The sequence below is a fragment of the Protopterus annectens genome, chromosome 5.part0 (genome assembly GCF_019279795.1).
Source record: "Protopterus annectens isolate FY-2018-M chromosome 5.part0, PAN1.0, whole genome shotgun sequence".
In the NCBI taxonomy this organism is placed as follows: Eukaryota; Metazoa; Chordata; order Ceratodontiformes; family Protopteridae; genus Protopterus; species Protopterus annectens.
Window position 1 is genome coordinate 360,467,106 of NC_056735.1, and position 20,011 is coordinate 360,487,116.

Here is a 20,011-nt window from a genome sequence, read left to right on the forward strand (position 1 = left end):
TTAGATTGTGTCCCCGTTTGATCCCACTCAGAAACTTGTTTTTTTCTCCCCCACCCCACCCTTTAGGGTAGTTAGGCCTTTAGACAATTAGTGCTTTTTTTCTTGAATTATTTATATCTATATCTATATATCTATATATCTATATATCTATATATCTATATATATATATATATATGTGTATATATATATATATATATATATATATATATATATATATATATATATATGTTAGTAGTAAGGTAGTTGTGTGGCTCTAGTCTTATAGTTAGTTATCTAGTGCATGTGTGTGTTTAAGCACTAGTTACTTTTTCCCCTTTGGTGTATCCCATTTCTTTTAATATGTCTAAAGATACCAAAGTTTCAGGTTTCAAGAAGTCTGACTCGTGCTGTCAGAAGATGTCTCTGACAGTCACACTTCTTGTTTATTGCTTGGGTCCCCTACACCTACAGGACTCTTGCTCGGTCTGCCACGCCTTCAGCCAGAGTCCTGCAGGAGCATAGGAACAAGCTCATTTTGAGAGGCTGACTTAAGCCAGAAGGATCCCCGGCTAAGCTTCTGTCGGGGTAATCCTTAAAGCCGGCCAGACCGTCTGCTCCCTGTTCGAAGCAGTCGCCGAGCGGAGCTCCTTCCTCCTCGTCTGTTCCGGCTGGAACCGACATCTCGAGACCTCAGTTGGCTCTGACCTTAGTGTCGGAACCTTCTCTGAGCCGAAAACACTCAAGGTCTCCAACTATAGAGTCTGTCCGTTCGGCTCCGAGGTCTCCATTGCTTCAGTCGGAGTGAAGCCATAGGTCCCACTCCTCTCTGTCTTCCAGGCTTATCCGATCATGACTTGGAGAGGGTGGTCAGTAGGCTCCTAAAGTCGCAGGCCCTGGCCAAAATTTTGACCAGCCCTTCTCAACAGACTGTAGCTACCCCTGTGTTTTCTGCAGTTCCTCCTCCGACTCTTCCACTGTGTTCGGAGCCGGAGCTCGTTTGGGCTCGAATCATAGGTACGTCGGAGCCGATACCACACCTTTCGGCTCCCTCGTCTGCTCCGATCTCTTTGTTGGTTCCGTCCTTGGAGGGATCTGGGCACCGAGACTCCCTAGTCGGCTCCGAGGGGGTGAGTGGCATCGGACCGTTGTCCGACCCCGTTCTCCCTCTTGGGGCCTCGGCACAGGTGAGCTCGGCCCCGACACCGACCTTGGAGCCGTCCCTCTCTGTGCCGGGAGGGGTTAATGTCTCTTCGGAGTGGGGAACCCTCTTCCCTGCCGGATAGGGGCCTTCGAGGTCATGAGGAGTGTGCTTACTCCTGTCTGCTCCACGATCAGCCCCTTCGGCTTCTCCCCCATGGTGCCTGCATCTGTCTCTGTCCACCCTCCTGACCCCAAGCGTGGAGAACAGGGGCTCCAGGTTGCCCTATTGGGCGTATCTTCCTCTTCCGAGGCCTCCCCTGATCATTCAGAGGAGCCCCCCTCGGAAGAGAAAATGTAAGAGGAAGCATGTTGACTCCCCCAAGTCAGTCACGTCTGATACCGACTTGGAGGATTCAGAAGGGTCCCCAAGGTCCCCCTCTGAGGACGTCTCCTTTTCAGACATCCTTGAGATCCTTAGGCAGAGGGGGAACTGGACTGCCCTCAACCCTTCCGAGGACAAGTCTGTGTACCTGGACGCGTTTGGTTGTCACCCTTCCACCTCCTGGGTGTCTCCACCTTTCGACCTGCTCATGGACGTGGTGGTTTGGAAGGCGTGGACAGCCCCCGGACACAGTAGAACCAACCCGCCGCAGGCCCACTAAGTTCATCACGGCCCCATCTGACAATCCCTGACAAAAGGGGTCCCTGTTGATGCCATGGTGGTGGCAGCAGCCACTAAGAAGAAGTTGGCTGACCCTTCGGTACCTGTCCACCCACCTAATAAAGAATCTAGGACAATGGACAGGTACGGGAAGCGGATGTTTTCTTCAGCAACCTTTTACATGCGGTCGCTGTATTATCTGTGCCATTTCACTCGCCTTCAAAGGGATCTTTTCAAGGAACTGGGTGATACCCTTCAGGATCCATCAGCTGCGGGGTCTCAGGATAAGATTAACTCCCAGCTGTCGACCCTTAACTCTATAGTCAACTCCTCCATGCGGCTCATTTCTTATGCAGCCGATGGGGCGAGTAGGGCCTCAGGTACAGGCGTGGCTTTGAGGAGACATGCCTGGATGCGGTTATGTAACTTTGCTGACCCCTTTAAGGTGTCCTTCACCAATACCCCCTTCGATGGTTCGGCTTTGTTTGGACCATAGGTGAAGGATACCCTTACCAGGTGTGAGCAGGAAGGGAAGGCTCTCTGCCATGGGAGTCTGTTTTTCTACTCCCTCTAGACCATACCCTAAAGGTCAGAAGAGTGGAAAAATGTGGTTTCGGAAACCCCAGGGAGTTGTGCCTGACACACGTGGCACGTTTTCCTCCAGGGGCAGAGGAGGAAACAGTAATAGATGCCGCCCAAGGGGCAGAGGGGGTCCGCAAAATCAGGCTAGCAGAGAATCTTTCTCTGACAAACCTTTCAGCACCCCTGAGGGGCTGCCCGACTGCCACCTTCTGAGGCAGTTTGGGGAAGATTGTCACTGTACCCAGAAGCCTAGCGAATCCTCACACAAGACAAATAGGTATGGTCTATCATATCCGAAGGTTACAAAATCCCCTTTCTCCACACCCCTACACAAACAGGTCCCTTTCAGATATTCCACCCGGTCTAAGGGAACAAGCAGTACTAGAAATTTCAAAACTGCTAAAAAAAAAGGGAGGGGGGCCAGCCAGTCCCAGCAGACCAGCAAGGATCCAGGATTTACTCCAAGTTCTTTTTGGTACCGAAAAAGACCGGGGACTGGAGACCCATTTTGGATCTCAGCAGGTTAAACAAATCTGTTCAAAGAAGTTCCGGATGGTCACACTTCAGTCCATTCTACCCTTTTTGGGTCAGGACAATTGGATGTGCTCCATAGACCTTCAGGATGCGTACTACCATATCAAAATGGACAGGTGCTCCAGAAGCTTTCTCCGCTTCTGGCTGGGAGCCAGTCACTATCAATTCAGAGCCCTGCCTTTTGGTCTCTCCACAGCCCCCAGGGTGTTCACCAAATGCATGGCAGTGGTTACGGCTCACCTGAGACGGCGAGGATTCCAGGTGTTTCCATATCTAGACGACTGGCTCCTAACTGCTTCCACCAGGCATCAGCTACTGCGAGCCAGGGATTATACCATCCAAACTTGCTCCGAGCTAGGTATCTCTAAAAACTTTGAAAAGTCTGCATTGTGGCCTTGTCAATCTATAACCTTTATAGGCGCAAGATTAAATACAAAAGAGCTGTCGGCAAAACTTCCCTTGGAAAGAGTATCAGACATTCGCCGACATGTCCAGACCTTACTACAGTGCAAGAGAATTCAGGCCAGATTTGTACTGAAAACCTTGGGTCTAATGGCAGCAGCAATCACATTACTTCCCCTGGCTCGTTTTCACATGCGCGGATCCTTCAGTGGATGCTTTTTACCCAATGGTCGTTTCAGCAGCTTCCGATGTGTCACAACATAGTAATCAACCAATTGTGCAAAGAACACCTTTCTTGGATGGTCTCCTCTCAAGTACTTCAAGGCAGACTGTTTGTTCTTCCTCCTCCTGTTGCCACGCTGACAACGGATGCCTCCCTGATCGGGGGGGGGGGCATTTTCAGGACAGGACTGTCCAGGGCACTTGGCAACCTCTAGAGTACCACCTGCACATAAACGTCTTGGAGATGAGCGGTACTTTCAGCGTTGCAAGCTCTTCAGGACTCTCTACCCACCGGGACTATTGCAATTCAGACGGATAATATGTCTGTAGTGTGGTACATCAACAAGCAGGGTGGAACCAGGTCCTAGCCCTTATGTCGAGAAGCACTCAGACTCTGGCAGTGGGCGATCTCCTCTCAACGGTTTCTGATAGCAATGCACATCCCCGGGAAGTCCAACATCATAGCGGACAGGCTAAGCAGAGCTATTCTCAAGCCTCACGAGTGGTCTCAGTCAGTAGCGGACAAAATTTTCCGCAGATGGGTCAATCTTGCAACCTTTTCACAACCCCTCTCAACAGCCAGTGCGACGACTACTTCACTCTTCCCCCTCCCCGGCCACTCCCCCAGAGACGCTCTAGTTCACGATTGGCCTCGGGGTCTTCTGTATGCATTCCCACCTTTTCCCTTAATTCCCAAACTAATTCAGAAAGCGACCGCATTGAGATCCAGGATGATCCTCATTGCCCCTTACTGGCCTCGACAAATTTGTTTCCCATTCCTGCATGGTCACCTGCTGGAGCAGCCTTGGAATCCGGACCCAGTGCCAGACCTCTTGGTCCATCAGTCGGGCGGGCTGCACCAATCCCTTCAGTCTCTCAACCTCACAGCTTGGTTGCTCCACTTCCAACCTTAGCCAGGCTTCCACATATTTCTCAGCCAGTGCGTGAAATCATCCTTTCTTTGCGCAAATCTACTACCAGGAAGACTTGTGCTAGTAAGTGGAAATGTTTCTCTTTCTGGGCGGAGGCTAGAAATATAGATCCCTTTACAGCTCCTGTCCATCACGTTCTAGATTTTTTGGCAGAACTTTTTCGAGCAGGTTCATCTGCCACCATTAGGGTCCAGTTGGCTGCTATTGCTAATTTCCATGCTGGCTTGTCAGAAACCAGCATCATGTCCCACAAACTTTGTAAAGCCTTTCTTAAAGGGACTATTTTACCTAGGCCCCCGGTTAAAGATCCCCTGCCTCCGTGGAATTTAAACCTGATATTAACTTCCTTGATTCTACCTCCTTTTGAACCTGTGGCCTCCTCTTCCTTAAAATTGCTCTCTTGGAAGACAGTTTTCTTAGTAGCCATCACCTCAGCTAGAAGAGTGTCAGAGCTTCAAGCCCTCTGTATTAGTCGTCCTTATCTTGTTTTCCACAAGGATAGAGTTTCACTCAGGATTAATCCTTCCTTTCTACCCAGAATACATTCTGAGGCAAACCTGAATCAGGCTATTGATCTTCCTGTCTTTTTTTCCTAACTATTCGAACAGAGCTGAACAAAAGTTGCACCAATTGGACGTTCACAGACAATTACGTTTCTATTTGGATAGGACTAAACAAACAAGAAAATCTGGCCAACTCTTCCTATCCTATGCTGAGGGCAAGCAGGGCCTGCCAGTTTCTAAAGTAACCTTATCCAGGTGGTTGGCCTCTATTACTTTGATTTGTCAACTAAGACATAAGGAACTCCCCACAAAACCAAAAGCTCATTCCACCAGAGCATTAGCTATGTCGGTAGCTTTTCAAGCAAGACTACCAATGGAATCTATTTGTGCTGCAGCCGCATGGGCCACTCCTCATACCTTCATTTCACATTATAAGTTGGATCTTGCTTCCAGGAGTCAAGCTGATTTTGGTTCCACTGTGCTCAAGAGTCTGTTCCGATGAGCCACCCAGGACTAAGGTGCTAGGGACGCTGTCCCATCCAGCAAGAATGAAGACGAGATAGACAACTTAACATTAAGAAGTTATGTACCTACCAATAACGTTCCATGTTAGTTGTTGTCTTCTCGCCTTCTTTCTTGTGTCCCACTTTCCATGCCCCTAGCCTGGACAGACAGAGAAGAATCCCTTTTGAGGCCTTCTTCCTCTAGTTGACCTTTTTCTAGGTCGCATCCTCCTCTGCCTTTAGCACTGTAGGTAATCCTTGTAGTTTTGACAGGTGTCTCCAAAAAAAATTGTTTTTCGATGATGTTAGCTCTGCCAAACGAGATCTGGGTATATGACGCCTAGCATTGTGGGATATGGGGAGTCTTCGAGCCGGTAAATAGCTCTCAAGCTTTAGTAGAAAGCCGAGTCGGTGCCGAGGATTGGCTCCGAACCCATCCAGCAAGAAAGAAGTCGAGAAGAAGACAACTAACATGGAACGTTATGGTAGGTACATAACTTCTTATGTACGAATGCATTAGAAATGAAGCTAAGTAACTTAAGCATTTATACAAACTAGCTGTCTCACATGTAGATGTTCACACACTATCTGTACTCACAAAATGGCACTGAAGCTAGCATTTGCCTGATATAAGCACGTTCTGGTCTTAGAAATACTTCTTAAAGGTAAAGCGCATCTGTTATTCTACAAAGCCCAATCACCAGACCTACTTCAGGAGTCTCTCATTCACCACCTCTGTTCTAGAGAGTCTAGGCTTCCCTGTAAACTAAACTATCACGAGTCCTTTGACCCCCTTTAGAAGACCACATTTTTCTGGACTGCAGGATTCAAACAAGATGCTAGCTTCCCTACTCACACAAAAGGTGCCTTTCCTCCCCTCTTACTTTCCAGGGCATCTTGCCTCTCCGTTCTGACTGCCAGCGACTTCCTACACCTTCTGGGGTTCATGGCATCTACTATCGCCATGCTTCCCTGGGCCAAACTGCACAAGACTCTTTGAATGCAACACCCCCACCCACTGAATTTCATGATTCCACTCCTACCTTGCATAAAAAAGGAGTTGGATTGGTGGATACTTCAGGTAGCCAAAAATCCTGGTCTTCCCCTACAGCCACCGCTTCCTGACAGTCCAGGCAAGAGGCTGGGGTGCAACTCTACAGTCCTGGAGGGTCAGGGATGTGTGGTCTCCCACACAGGCAAAGGAACATAACGTAAAAGAAATGAGAGCCCTGATTTTTGCTTTGAAAATCTTCAAACCTAAGCTTATTCCAGGGATACTGAGGTGGTTCACAGACAAACACCACTGTTCAGTGGTATATCAACAAGCAGGGGGGGAATGAAGTCATATCTTCTATGCAGATTAGCCGTATACACTTGGGAGTTGGCTTTCAAAGCTAAGTCTCCCTTCATGCACTTCACCTTTCCTTGGCTCACAGTATGGTGGCAGACGCATTAAGCATGTCCATGACCCAGTCCCATGAATGGATGTTATACAGGGATGTTTTTCTGGGCCTGATCGTCATTGGGGGTACATCTGTGATCTCTTTGCCTCCTCCATGAACAGACAACTTCCAGAATTTAGTGCCAGGGGTCCACACCTCCTGGCATGGAAGGTTAGACACTGTATCATTTTTTTGGAAGAGGCTGTTTCTGTATACACCCCCCCCACCTCTCCCCCAAAACGTCCTACTGAAGATTCACCAGGATCAACCAAAACTCCTTGCTGGTGACTTCTTTTTGGCCTAGGCAGCACCGATTCCCTCTTTTCCTTCACTTAGCCAGGGGCAATCATCCCAAGTTACCCCACAGGATGGCTGTACATAGACCAGAACAGGGAACCCTGATACATCAAAGCTGTCAACTCTGAACCTGGGTTTGTGGGTGATAGGAATTTGATTCCCTTTAGACATCTGTTTTCAGAGGACATACTTCATGTTATGCAGGAGGCCGGAAATCCTATATTTCCAAATGGAAAAGGTTTTCTGTCTGGTGTTGCAGGAAGAATCTGCAGGCACTGTTAAGACAAAACCACTGGAACATCCACTGTGTGAACTGATGAAAGGTGGCCTATCCTACTTTTCAGTGAAGGCTGACCTTTCCGCTGTCTCAGGTAAGTCTGCCTTTGTCACCCCCTTTAGCCTCGAGGTTAGACGTGAAACTTTTCCTAAAAGGCATCCTTCATATTAGACCACCAAGGAAACAAGCCACTCCTCCTTGCGATCTCAAGTTTGTGTTGGAGAAGCATATATTGGCACCTTGTCAGCCAGCAAGAAGTTCTTTTATGCAGCATTGCACGTGGAAAACAATTTTTCTGTTTGCCATTATATCTGCTAGAAGGGTTTCTGAGCTGCAAGCTCTGTCTAATCTTCCCTTCACAGTTTTCCTCAGGGGCAGGGTATCCTTGCGTACCTACCCTTCCTTTATGCCTAACGGGGTCAATGAGTTCTCTTGATCAGTCTGTCAATCTTCCCACCTTTTGTCCTTCCCCCTCAATCTAAAAATGAGAGAATCCTGCATTCTGTGAATGTGCACAGGCAACTCAGATACCTGGATAAAAACCAAGCCTGTCTGTAAATCTGAACTCCTGTTTGTGTCCGACCACCCAAGGGTCCTGGTTCAGCTGGTTTCCAAGCAAACTGTTTCTCCTTGGATTTCTAAAGCTGTTTCTGTTACTTGGCCAATGGTAAGAGCTAAGAGCCTTTCTCCTCTAGTGAGGGAACACTCCACTAGAGCAGTATCCTCTTCTGGGGCTTTCATTTAAAGGCCTGGACACTTGTTCTATCCTGGAGGTGGCTACCTGGTCCTGTGTTCATACTTTCACTAAACATTATAAACTCGTTATCTCCAAATCCAGGACTGCTTTTAGTAGGGCTTTTCTACATGGCTTTGTAGAAAAAACTTCTGCTCTTCCTCCCCAGCTTTCCCAAGCATGAGTTTTGGCATTCTCCCGTATATGATGAATACTGCAGCATGTGAATAGAAGAACATAGGTTAGTTATGTAAAATCTTACCATAACCATAAGTGTCCTTTTTTTCTATGTGCTGCAGTATTCCTACCCCCCTTTTTCCCCCTGATGCTTGCCTGTCTTTCCTGTTGATATGTTTTCACCTAGGCTCAGTCTGGTACTTGGCAGCAGTCAGTTCTGAGGTTGGTGTGTGCTGATGTCTGCTTTATTCCCAATGTCCCTTTATGACTGACGTACGCGATAGGATGTGCGGTGTTGCATGTACCTAGCAGCAGCATGTAGACTTTAGTATACTGGCTGGACGTACGAGTTAGCCATGGGGAACTCCCCTATGTGAAGACTACTGCAGCATATAGAAGAGGAGGACGTCTGTGCTTATGGTAAGATTTTACACAATTAATCTTTCTAAAGACTTTAACCTTGCTTGTAATGCAAATAGGATCAGCCGGCAAGAGAAGTGCATATCCCAGAGACTATGGAACAGCCTCTGCATCCATGTAAAGCAGAGTTCTCCCTAACCCAATTCAAATGTAACTTGGACAACTGGACGGGAAGCAGGAAGTTGATCCTAAATTTGGCACCTACATCTCTAATGAACACAGGCAACTATAAATGCTTCATCTAGGCCCCTGCTTGTAAATGCTTAATCTCCCAGTCCCCTGCTTATACTTAAGGGTAACCGAACTTGTCAGGGATTTGGGATGCATGGATTGCCTTAAAAATCTTTTGTGGTTGTTCGCCTAGTAAACGCCTACAAAACTGTGAAGCTCTGTGGTGCTTGACTCGTTTAAAGGCATGTCTTTGCACTCAGATTCCCTGTCACCTGCTCCCACAATGTCTGACTGGTTTGACAGAGTGCTTACTCCCACAAGCATCTAAACAGAAACCCTAAAGCAGATCCCTCAGTAGTTTCTACTGAATCCACTAAAGGAATGACAAAGGGTGCAACTAGTCATCCACTGCCCAATGACGGGAAAAGCAGACGTTTAGACAGGTTTGGCTATAAGGCATGTACTTCAGCTACCCTTTCCATGAGGGTACTAAATTGCCAGTTCCAGTTGCTGAAGTACTTGGAATCCTTTCAGGACCAAATTATTAGTACGTTGCAGACAGTTTCTGATGAAGCGTTGTCCTAAGGAAATTCAGGAGATAACTAGAGCAGGCTTAAGGGTTTCCTGATGGTCCGTCCAATGTTGGCTTGATGCATTGTGTAGAGCAGTAGCCACCTGGCTTAGTCATTTGCAGACATGCATGGCTCAGGAATGAACCACACTAAGATCAGGTCAAGCGTGAGCTACTGGGTGCTCCATTTAGACAAGGAGTTCCTGTTCGGATCCCCAGCTGAACAGATGTTCAAAAATTTGGACAAAAACAGAAAATTAAAACTGAGTTTTATCTGTCACCTACACCTAGGAATGATAGGAACTAGCCTTCCAAGTCATATAGCAACAACCCCCCCCCCCCAAAACAGGACATAAGGAAGGTTCCTTCTACTAAGAAAGCCAGACAGTCCAGAAGATGGCAACCAGAGCAAACAAATACTAGGGAGTTCAAAAGAAGCTCACCTGGCACAAAGACCAACTCTGACTAACCTCAGCCCCGATCCCTCTTTCAAACCATGACCATTGACCCAGTGGGTCTTGATAAAACAAAGGGGTCTAATCCATTCAGTTTAAGGGGCCCCCCTCCAGGCATACCAAAGCCATCAAGGAGCATTAGAGAGTCTCTTACCACCTATCCTTATAGATTTGCTGCAACAAGGATCCGTTCAATCTGTTCCTCCTGTACAAGGAGGAGGGTTTTATTCAAGTATTGTTTTCTAGTCCCAAGAAAAGAAGTCACATGGAGATCTGTCTTGGACCTGTCGAGGCTAAACAGAATCCTTTTTTCCAAAATTCAAAATGCGAACCTTACAAAAGTTACTCCCCATATTCTTTCAGGATGCATACATGGTTACTCTAGACCTAAAGGATGCCTATCTTTACATCCCTGTTGTGCACTACCACCAAAAATATCAGCAGGCTTGCACTACCGGTTCTATGCTGAATTTGCTCTGTCTGCTACTCCAAGATTTTTCATCAAGTGCTTAGCTCTACTGATAGCACATTGTCAAACCCTAGGGGGTTACATTTGCATTTAACTGGATGACTGTCTCATACAGGGAAGATCCACAAAACAGACCTATAAACGTTTTACAGGTAACATTGGACTACTTGCAGAAAATAGGTCTTGCCCTAAACTTCTGCAAGTCTCACTCTTCCACAGACATTCTCTTCAGAACCCTCATAGACTCCATGCAGCAAAAAACCTTCCTTTCACAGGGGAAAAATTTGTATAAAGCTGCAATGATTCCATAAAAAAAAGGGGGGCAGCATTTTCATTCCCTGGAAAAACTCCTGTTTCTCCTTCCTTGCCTAAAAAAGACAGACAAATCATTTTACAGTAGCCAGGCACAAACCTTTCTCTGAAAGAGGCAGACAAGACCATGACTAGAGATAGCTAAGACATAGCTGGGGTCTCACTTTGGAATCCTGATGGTGCAGGGCAGCTGAAACCCAGATGAGTGGAAGCTACATATCAACCAAAAAGAGTTGTTAGCTGTCTACTAGCAGTGAAAGCCATTCAACAGAGCCAAACACCAGGAACATTACAGATTTGGACAGACACCACAATCTTGTTACGTAAGGGGGTGCCTTTTCCTACCTCTTATGCAGTCATTCTATGAACACTCTGCTGTTTGCACAAGACCTGCAACTGACACTTATAGCATCTGACATTACAGGACTGAACAGTACCCTGGTGGACTCCTTAAGCAGGGATTTTTTGAGCCCCAGTGAATGGATGCCGAAGAGGGAGACTTTCCTGGACTTAACCTTTGCAGAGGGTAATTCTCTCTAGATCTTTTTGCCTGCAACCCTAATAACTTCAGAGGTTGTTCTTCAGAACCCAGCAGGCAGGGACAAGGAAAATAGATGCATTTTTGTTCAGATAGACCAACCTGCTTCTGTATGCCTTTCCACCCCTTGCCCCTGATTCCCAGGGTAGTGATAAAGGCCAGCAGACAGACCAACTATTCCCATTGCCCTACACTGGCAAAGAGAATATCTTTTTTATTCTCTCCTTTTGAACCTCAGTGAAAGGAGATTCCACCCTCTCCACGGGTGGTAGAGCTCAGCCAGGTCAAGAACTTTGTATTCCATCTTCACCTAGCTACACACAAACTGACACCCTGGAGGACTGGGTTTCAACACTAAAAAGTTATCTTCTACTCTGAGGTGCTAACCATCCTTAGACAAACCCACCACCAGAAAGTCATACCTAGGAAAATGGAAGAGATTATCTTTTGCCATAGGAAGAATACCAGCCCATCTGGCAAACAATTCCATGTTAGCAATACCTTTTGGGTCTGTTCAGCCAAGGCTTGCCTTATTGTAGCATTAAGGTGCATGCTTTTGCCATCTCACCTTGCTGACTACATTCCCTACCTTTTACACTCATCCCCACCTGAAGCTATTGCTAAAAGGGTTCATTCACTTGAGGCCACCCAGAAGGGGCCCATTGTCTACCCATGATCTGAATTACATGCTAGAAAAACTCACCCTGCCTCTCTGTGAACCAAGCAGCATTTTCCTCAAAGATGTTCACTTGGAAGGCCACTTTACTAATAGCCTCCTTCAGAAGTTTGGTCATCTGAGGTTCAAGCCCCTGTGTGCAAAGACTCTTTTTCATGGATAAGGAGTAACCCTTAGAACTAGTGTATCCTTCAAGCCTAAGGTGGTATCAGAAACTTAGTTAAACCAGGCTCTCAACCTGCCAGTTTTCTTTCCCATCCATCAGAACAAAGTGGAGCAAATCCTTCATTCCTTGGATATACACATATAAATTTGGTACTACTTAAGACTAAACCCCAAACTAAAAAGGTACTACTTAAGACTAAACCCCAAACTAGAAAAGAACAACTGTTGGTTGCTTTCGTGTAAGGGAAGGAGGGCAACACCACTGAAAACCTCTTTCTGATCATGTCAAGGCCCAGTTCTGCAGGCACAGGGCAGCTACCACTGCCTTCCTCAGAGTTCCTATAGAGGCCATCCTAGAAGCTGTCACCTGGAAATCTGTGCACACCTTTATAGAACACCATTTAGGTATTGCATCAGTAGCTAGAGTAGGGTTTGCTACAGACGTCCTGCAAAGCCTTTTTTCCCTAATAGCCAACAGCATCTCCTACCATCCCATGTACAACTTATTAACACTGCTTAGAAAGACCTGAAGATGGAGCTGATGGACACCCTTCTGCCCTGATGTCCAGATGTTGGTCCTCAGATGCCTGTCCACTTGGAATGATGTAAAGGACATGCTTCTGCATATCTGAAAGATCCAAGAATCAGTACTGCAACATCTACAATTCTGGTAAGTACTTTTGTCTCTATTGTGTCAGGGAAAGACTTGAAGTTGCTTAATTTATCCTTTGACAGGTTAGTCCCACTAGGCTGTTGACCTCTCTTCAGGGGAGACCTGAGATGGCATTTATACTGCTAGGGAAAATTTGGCCACGGCCTCAGGGAATTTCCTCAGCTCTTTTTTTTAATAGGTGCCATGGGATCTTTTACATCCACCTGAGCTACCACCAGCCAAAGCAGATGGGATCTCTGTTTAATGTCTCATCCGAAGGACAGCACACACTCTAGTGCAGCAACACCACTTACACTCCTGCGGTGTCAGCCAACTATCTGTCTGGTGTATGAGCAGAACTCTTAGCCTTATGCACCAAAGGTGAGTGTGCTAACTGTTGTGCTGCTGACGCTTGTACTTTCCAATTGCTCTGCCACCAGTGTTTTGTCACATCTACTAATTTCTTCCGTAGTAAATGTCTGTGATCAAAACCCACTCTTATAGAAGAGTAACCAGTGTTTGCTTAAGGAATGTTTGTATTTGTAGCTTCCAGTAGAGGGTTAGAGTTATGACCTCAACCTGTTTGACCCAGGATTTTAATGCCTTGAGTTCTGGAGGAATCGGTGAGGGAGAGTGGAGTGAGCTTCTATAAATGCTTGCCCTTGGTGGGATGGGGGCATTCCACTGCAGGATTAGCAGCTGCTAGATGAACACTACCAGGAGTATGAGTTTGGATGAGTCGAGCATCCCTCCCCTCATTTAATGCACGTAAACTGGAGTGCACAAGTACAAAGGGGAAGGCAGCATAGATCCTTATCTCAGTGACAATAAATGTGCCCCCCCCCCACAGTGGGGTTGGGCACAAAAAAAATCTTTTCTGTTCTACATGGATGACTGCTCCATGGTTTGCTGTTAGCCTGTAAAAAGTAGAACGAATGTAACAGATAAGGAGTAGCTCATCGGCGATGTAGGGGGAGCTGAGTGCGTATAACAGTTACACTCCTTATTGCTGACATTTGTCGAATGGCCATTTGGTCCTTAGTTTAAACTTTCTGAAAACAATTTATGGCTGTGGAAATGGTAGTTAAGGAGTTCACTGTCTAGAGTTTTCTGCTCTTCAGTTACTACTTGGCTTTCAGCCCAACAAAATGGTGTGGCGGGGGGGGGGGGGGGCATCACCAGTGGTCCTTAACATTAGATTTAACAAATGCATTCTCACAGTATTTTACTACTAGAGAATCTTCCTTTGTTTTGAGTGGTGCTTCTGTCAGCTGCAGCTGTTGGAGTTCCTTTTAAGGTTAGCAAGTACATATTTTTATATTAATCTCTACAAATTAAGAAACCTTAAGAAGTTTGCTTTCTGGTGGCAGTGGACTTTGAGATTAGCCTGCACCTGTAGGTGGCATGTTATGTCATGTCAGCCTTGAACACAGATGTCACCAAACATGAGATTTTGCTGAAAATTGTTTTTCTGTTAATTGAAAAATGCCCAACTGAGTGTATGCTGGGTTCCCTACTAGATTAACCAATATAAAAGAAAAAATAGGGGCACCACCACCACGGCTGTGAAACTAGCTTTGCTAGTAGAAGTATTAAAATGTTCAAAATGTAGTAAAAAGAATAAAATAAAGTCCCTTCATTCAACAGATGAGCGCTTTCGGGTTAACCTTCAGATCGTCTGAAGAAGGTTTAACCAAAAGCGCTCATCGTTTGTTGAATGAAGGGATTTTATTTTATTCTTTTTACTACATTTTGAACGTTTTAATATTTCTACTAGTAAAGCTTGTTTCACAGCCATGGTGTGGTGTCCGGATTTTTTCTTCTATCTATGTACTTCTTCCAGCACCACCTTTAGTAGTTAACCGGGACTTTGGCAGATTAACCAATATGGTTGCAACATAGTTGTGAAACATTTATTGTCACAGTAGACTATATTTTTTTTAGTGTATGTATTAATTTTTTCAGTCTTTATTTCTGTAAATGCTGCTGGGTTCATTTTGAGGTTATAATTAAGTTTACTGTTTTTTTTAGGCAGGAAAGCATGAGGCCATTGTTAAAAATGTCCATGACCTTCTCGCTAAATTGGCATGGGATTTCTCTCCTGAGCAACTTGATCACTTGTTTGATTGCTTTAAGGTACGCTTTTCTACTCCATCTTCAAGGAAATATTTCTCCAGAAACCTAAAATTTATTTTTTTACTTTGTTTTTATTTTCTGTGCAGTACTGATGCATCTTCATCAGTTTTAAGTATTTAGTAGTATTTTGCAGCATTTTGTATCCCTTATTGATATAATGTAATTTTGTTTTACAGACTGGCCTTCATCTTCCCATTGCATTTAACATTTTTAATTCTTTGCTTCATTGACTAGCACACTGTTTTATCTGTGTTTTGATCAGCGTTGCTTCTCTTGGCATAACTCCCTCACCATTTTATCAGCAGGCTACTAAAGACTTTGCTCAGTTCTTAATATTTTTGCTTTTTGGAGCTTCCATTGACTCATTTGTTAAACCTGTTACCATGTAAAGTGGCCTTTTAACTCACTTTTTTGTGGTATTCATATCAGATTCTGTACATTTATTTACTGATTAATTTTATAGTAGTGGCACTTGTAACCAGGTTAGTTAAGGTAGTCTCAATGTGCAAGTTTCTTGTCATACAGACTACTACAGTGACATAGTTTGTACATGTTCTGTTAAAGGAAGTAGCACAAGATTTTACAGACTATTGCTACGAGCAAAAATATTGTAAAGTCCAGTGCAGACAGGAAATGGGTGTATTTGAAGATAGATTTTGAGACTAAGATTTCTTTGTGGTAAGGAAAACCTTCATATTTAATTGGAGATGGCCTTCAGTGATTTGTACTTTTGTTGCCAATCTGCGATTCTGACACTTCCCTGGACTACTCATTTCTTACATTCTTATTTTGTTTTTGCAGCAGAGGTGTGTAATTATAAATATGGTATTTGATTATCAGTTGTAAATTTAATGCATAATACTATTTTGTCAAGAAAAAGGCAACACAACAGTAAAACTGCAGTAAATTGCTGGATAACATTGCTAAACATTACTGTGTTTTAAACCTCTCCATTGAGAACCGAGTTCTTAGGTGTGTGGGAGGAGGTTTCTATTTATCAGTTAGTGGAGAAATGGGACCCCAATTTGTTTCTATTTATATAGCTTGTTCTGATTATCACAATGTGTGTCCTGAGCAATGCAGACCAGGTGTCCATATCCACAGCACTAGTCCCCAGTTCAGTTTGCTGGATTTCTTGGCATTCCCAGGCAGGCAAAAGAGAGTTTCTCCTGGGTTTGCTGTTGGAATGCTCCTGGTGTACCACCAGCAGATGACTTCTCTTAACCCACAGGAACATTTATACTAAGATCTCCTGAGTTGCAGTGACACCAGTCTGTTTCTGGACATAAGCCCAGTGATCCTGAAGAGGAATCTCATTTGTTCTAGCATGAGATGTCTTATCCTTTTGAACCATTGCCCACTGTATCTGGTCATAGGTGAGGCTGAAGAACATAATCACTTTGGTGATATAAGGGCATTTTCCCGACACAACCCTCAATTTTACCACAGTCCACTACAGGGTGTGCAGCTATTAACCTCTGAGATCCACCAGCCTCATACCCTGTACCTGTTGTTTTCATTCTTAAAACAAGATCCATTACACTGTATCTGCGATTTTGGAGTTGGTACTCCTTCATGGACAGAATACATTCCATTCTCTCACAGAAGAAGACTATTCTCTGTTTTGTACGTCCTTTTTCTCCCATCATGTCTATGCATGGCATCAAACTACTCCAGAGTACAGTGATGAAAGTTCATTGCATGCAAAGAAGATATATTTATATACAAATTAAGATGCAGCCTTCGGTTTCCTTGTCTGGATACTTATCCAGTCTGTGCTTTGCTTTACTGTACTGTCTTTGAACTTGTCAGTAAGTTGTTAAAAATAAGATGCCCATTAGAAGTTCTAAACCCCCTTGAATGTATTTATCTGTATGCCAAGAATGTGGAAGCACAATTCTGTAATCCAGAGGCCAAGTATTGTGCAGCACAAGTTCTACAGCCCTGTTTTTTTTAATCAGTCTACAAAATATTTCAGGGAATGCAGTCCACTTAACAGACTTGGACAATTTGGACAGACTCTCAAACTTTGTAGTGTATTTTTCAGGAACAATTCATATTCACAATTGCTGTGGGAGTAATGCTTGGGACTTTGGCTGGATGTCTGGCCTGAGTCAAAATACTTTGCCCCCTTCCTGTCTACGCCAGTTGGACATTTTCCCTTCTGGATTTTGTCTTTGGTACAGGAGAGGTGTGCCCATTTTGTCTTCAGTTTCCTAGTTAAAGTAGGGACTTGCATTAGTCTTCTCACATAGTGTTTTCTTCTGTTCAGCTTGGCTTTTAGACAAGTTTATTAATTCAGCTTGGCTCCCATACTCTATAGAAGTGCCCTGTTGAGGAAGAAAACCATGTTTTTGCATTTTTAAAAGTTTAGATAAAGTATCAGGGAATGTAGATGCCAGAGTTATATGGTCAGTAATTGTACTGTATGCAGAAAATGGATACCTGTGTATGTTTTGTTTCATTACATACAGTATGACACAGTGACTTTGTCCCCATTCCTTTAGGTGCTTCCAGAGGACTGTCAAGCAGAGATCTATATTTTTGAGAGACTTTCTGGAGTAGAAAAGGCTGTGCACACCTCTTCTAAGCTATGACATTGACCCTATTGTCCAGTTGAACCCTGTTCAAAAGTAGTAGAAAAGGTCCCTGGAGAGGAGAAATCCTAAGAGGCCATCAAACACATCTTTGGAGTATGGACACCTTAAGCTTGAAATTGTCTTGGTTGTGGCACTTATGTAGCCTCCAGCCTTGCATACTGAGCGAAGACCTGAAGATCATCTTCAGGAGACAACCATGCACTTTGACTACAGCACATTACCCAAACTGCAACCCTTCAGTTTTTGGTGTCTCCAGCTGACTCCCTCAGCTTCTGTTTTTGATACCTGTTTTTGATAACCAAAGGCAGTCTGTGAGATAGTTGGCACCTGTTTGACTGGAGACCTCAAAGATAGTCACTAACCTCAGAAGCAAGGTTGACATCCAAGACTAATGTCCTTCATCTTGCTACAGCTTTGACTGAGAGGTCCTTGGCATTTTCTCAATACATGATGAGATTGGCTCAGGACTTTTATTCTTTAAGCACTTGCAGTCATATTTGGTTCAGGCTTCTGTGTCCAGGTTCCCTTTAGAGAAAAGATGGCCTGTTGGGACTATTCTAAGCTTACCAAGGCTAAACAAGTTCCAGAATTCAGAATGCTAATCTTGTAAATCCTTTTTGCTGCCTTTTTTTTTCTCAAGCCATCGTCTGTACCATGGAACTGAAAGGTGTCTACCTGCATTTACCTATAGCCTAATCAGATGGCAGGACTTAGTTTTGAAGCAGGGTGTTCTCACTTCTAGTCTGCTTTTTTCCCTTTGGTTTGATTATTGACTGTGTTCTTGGCTCCAGTAAATGGCTTCTGCAGAACCAAGGGCTTGCCTATCTGCCCCTACCTGAATAATTTCATATTTCTGGCATCATCCCTGAAGGAGAGACTGTGCTCTGTAGTATGATCATGCGAGTCACCTTTACTTTCCATGTAGTAGGAGTCTCTACTGATGGTTGAGTCTATTGCCCGGCTTGTCTTCCTGAGCACCCTCCCCCATCACCTGGCTAACGTCATTTCATCTCAGATATTTTTTACTTGATACCTAGGTAGCATCTGTCCGCACTGTTCAGTTCTTGCCAAACTTCGTGTGCATCGAGTGGAACTCAGTCAAGAAAAAGTCCATGCCTGTGACTGCAGATAATCAGGCAGAGTAGTCATCTTTTGGTAAGCATTAGTTAATTTTTATTGTTCATAGGTGTATACTAGGCTTATGACCACAGCAGCCTTTTTAGGATTAGCCATGTGTCCCAAATGTATCTGACAAATTTTAGGAACCTTAAGGTTATTTTAATGGCTATATGTATGCTTGGACGGTCAGTCATTTACAGTACGTGTCTGTCTGTTAGGGACCAAAAATCCAAAGAAACAAGAACAGCATGTAGGTAAACCAGGCAGGATACAAAATGCAAAGCAATAGTAAAAAAAAAAAAAAACCTCCAAAAGCCTGGAAACGTTGAAATAAAATGCAGCTTTTATTTCAAACAGGAAAAAAAAATCACACAACTTTGGATTTTTTTTTTGCTATTCTGTCTATTAGGGACATAGGTGACAGAGAAGGGATGGATTTCTGATTTCCCATTCACCGGTCCAAGTTGCACTTGAATTTGGTTAGGGAATAGCTATTTCACATAGATGTTCTTCGTGTTTCACTGTTGCAGTCATTACATTTGGGTAATCCTGCTGGCAGGTTGCCCTCAGCCGACCTGAATTCCAAAGTCTTGGGTCCTGTGTTGGCTGCTGTCGCCCCCTCCCTGACATATGGTCATCAGGGGTATAAAAGAAGCGGCTGGCACCATTTTCTTCAGTCTTTCTTGCCGTGTAGTGCCCGAAGCAGAAGCAGTTTGCAAGTGCTGGTTGGCCAACTCCTGAAATTTTCGTGTGTGAGTTTCAGATCCGAAGTCTTCAATAAAGCTAAGTACCCCGTTGGGGAAACTTTTTTTCTTGATCTAGACCAGTATCAGAAAAATTTAATTGTATTACTTGTGGAAAGCAAATACCTCATAAGGATTTTCATTCTTACTGTATTCCTTGCCTAGGCCCTGATCACAATGTTTCTGGTTGTCTGTTTCGTGCGAGATTTAACCAACGCACTATTAAGCGTCTGTATTCTTTTGCTTTAAAGTATTTTGGTAACGGATTTAATTATCCTAAAATGTCGTCTGATAGCCCTCCGACTACAGGAGTTTACAAAAAACGTAAAGAAAAGGATAAAGAAAAACAACCAAGGTCCAAAACAGATGAAGCTGCTTCTAAGCCAGTCACCGGTTCTCAGTGAGGCGCTTTCGCAGCCCCTGACACCCGCTACTTTAGTTGCAGGCCGCTACCGACTCCCAAATGGAGTCGGCCATGCCGCTGGATACTCTAAAAGTATTGGAGCCTCGGACGCTAATCCCTCAGATGGGTCTGGAGCCGCTGAACAGGTACTGGCTTCTGAGGGTTTATTCAGACCACAACATCTTTACATGAAAACG

At 44.6% G+C, this 20,011-nt stretch overlaps 1 protein-coding gene across 1 annotated transcript in view; it reads left to right on the forward strand.

Moving 5' to 3' along the window:
- Window positions 1-20,011, forward strand: part of USP9X (ubiquitin specific peptidase 9 X-linked) — a 5,037,693-nt gene that overhangs the window by 615,973 nt on the left and 4,401,709 nt on the right. Inside the window, exon 8 of the mRNA XM_044071835.1 lies at window positions 14,845-14,949. Within this exon, the coding sequence (XP_043927770.1) occupies window positions 14,845-14,949 (105 nt within the window). The remainder of the gene's footprint in view (window positions 1-14,844; window positions 14,950-20,011) is intronic.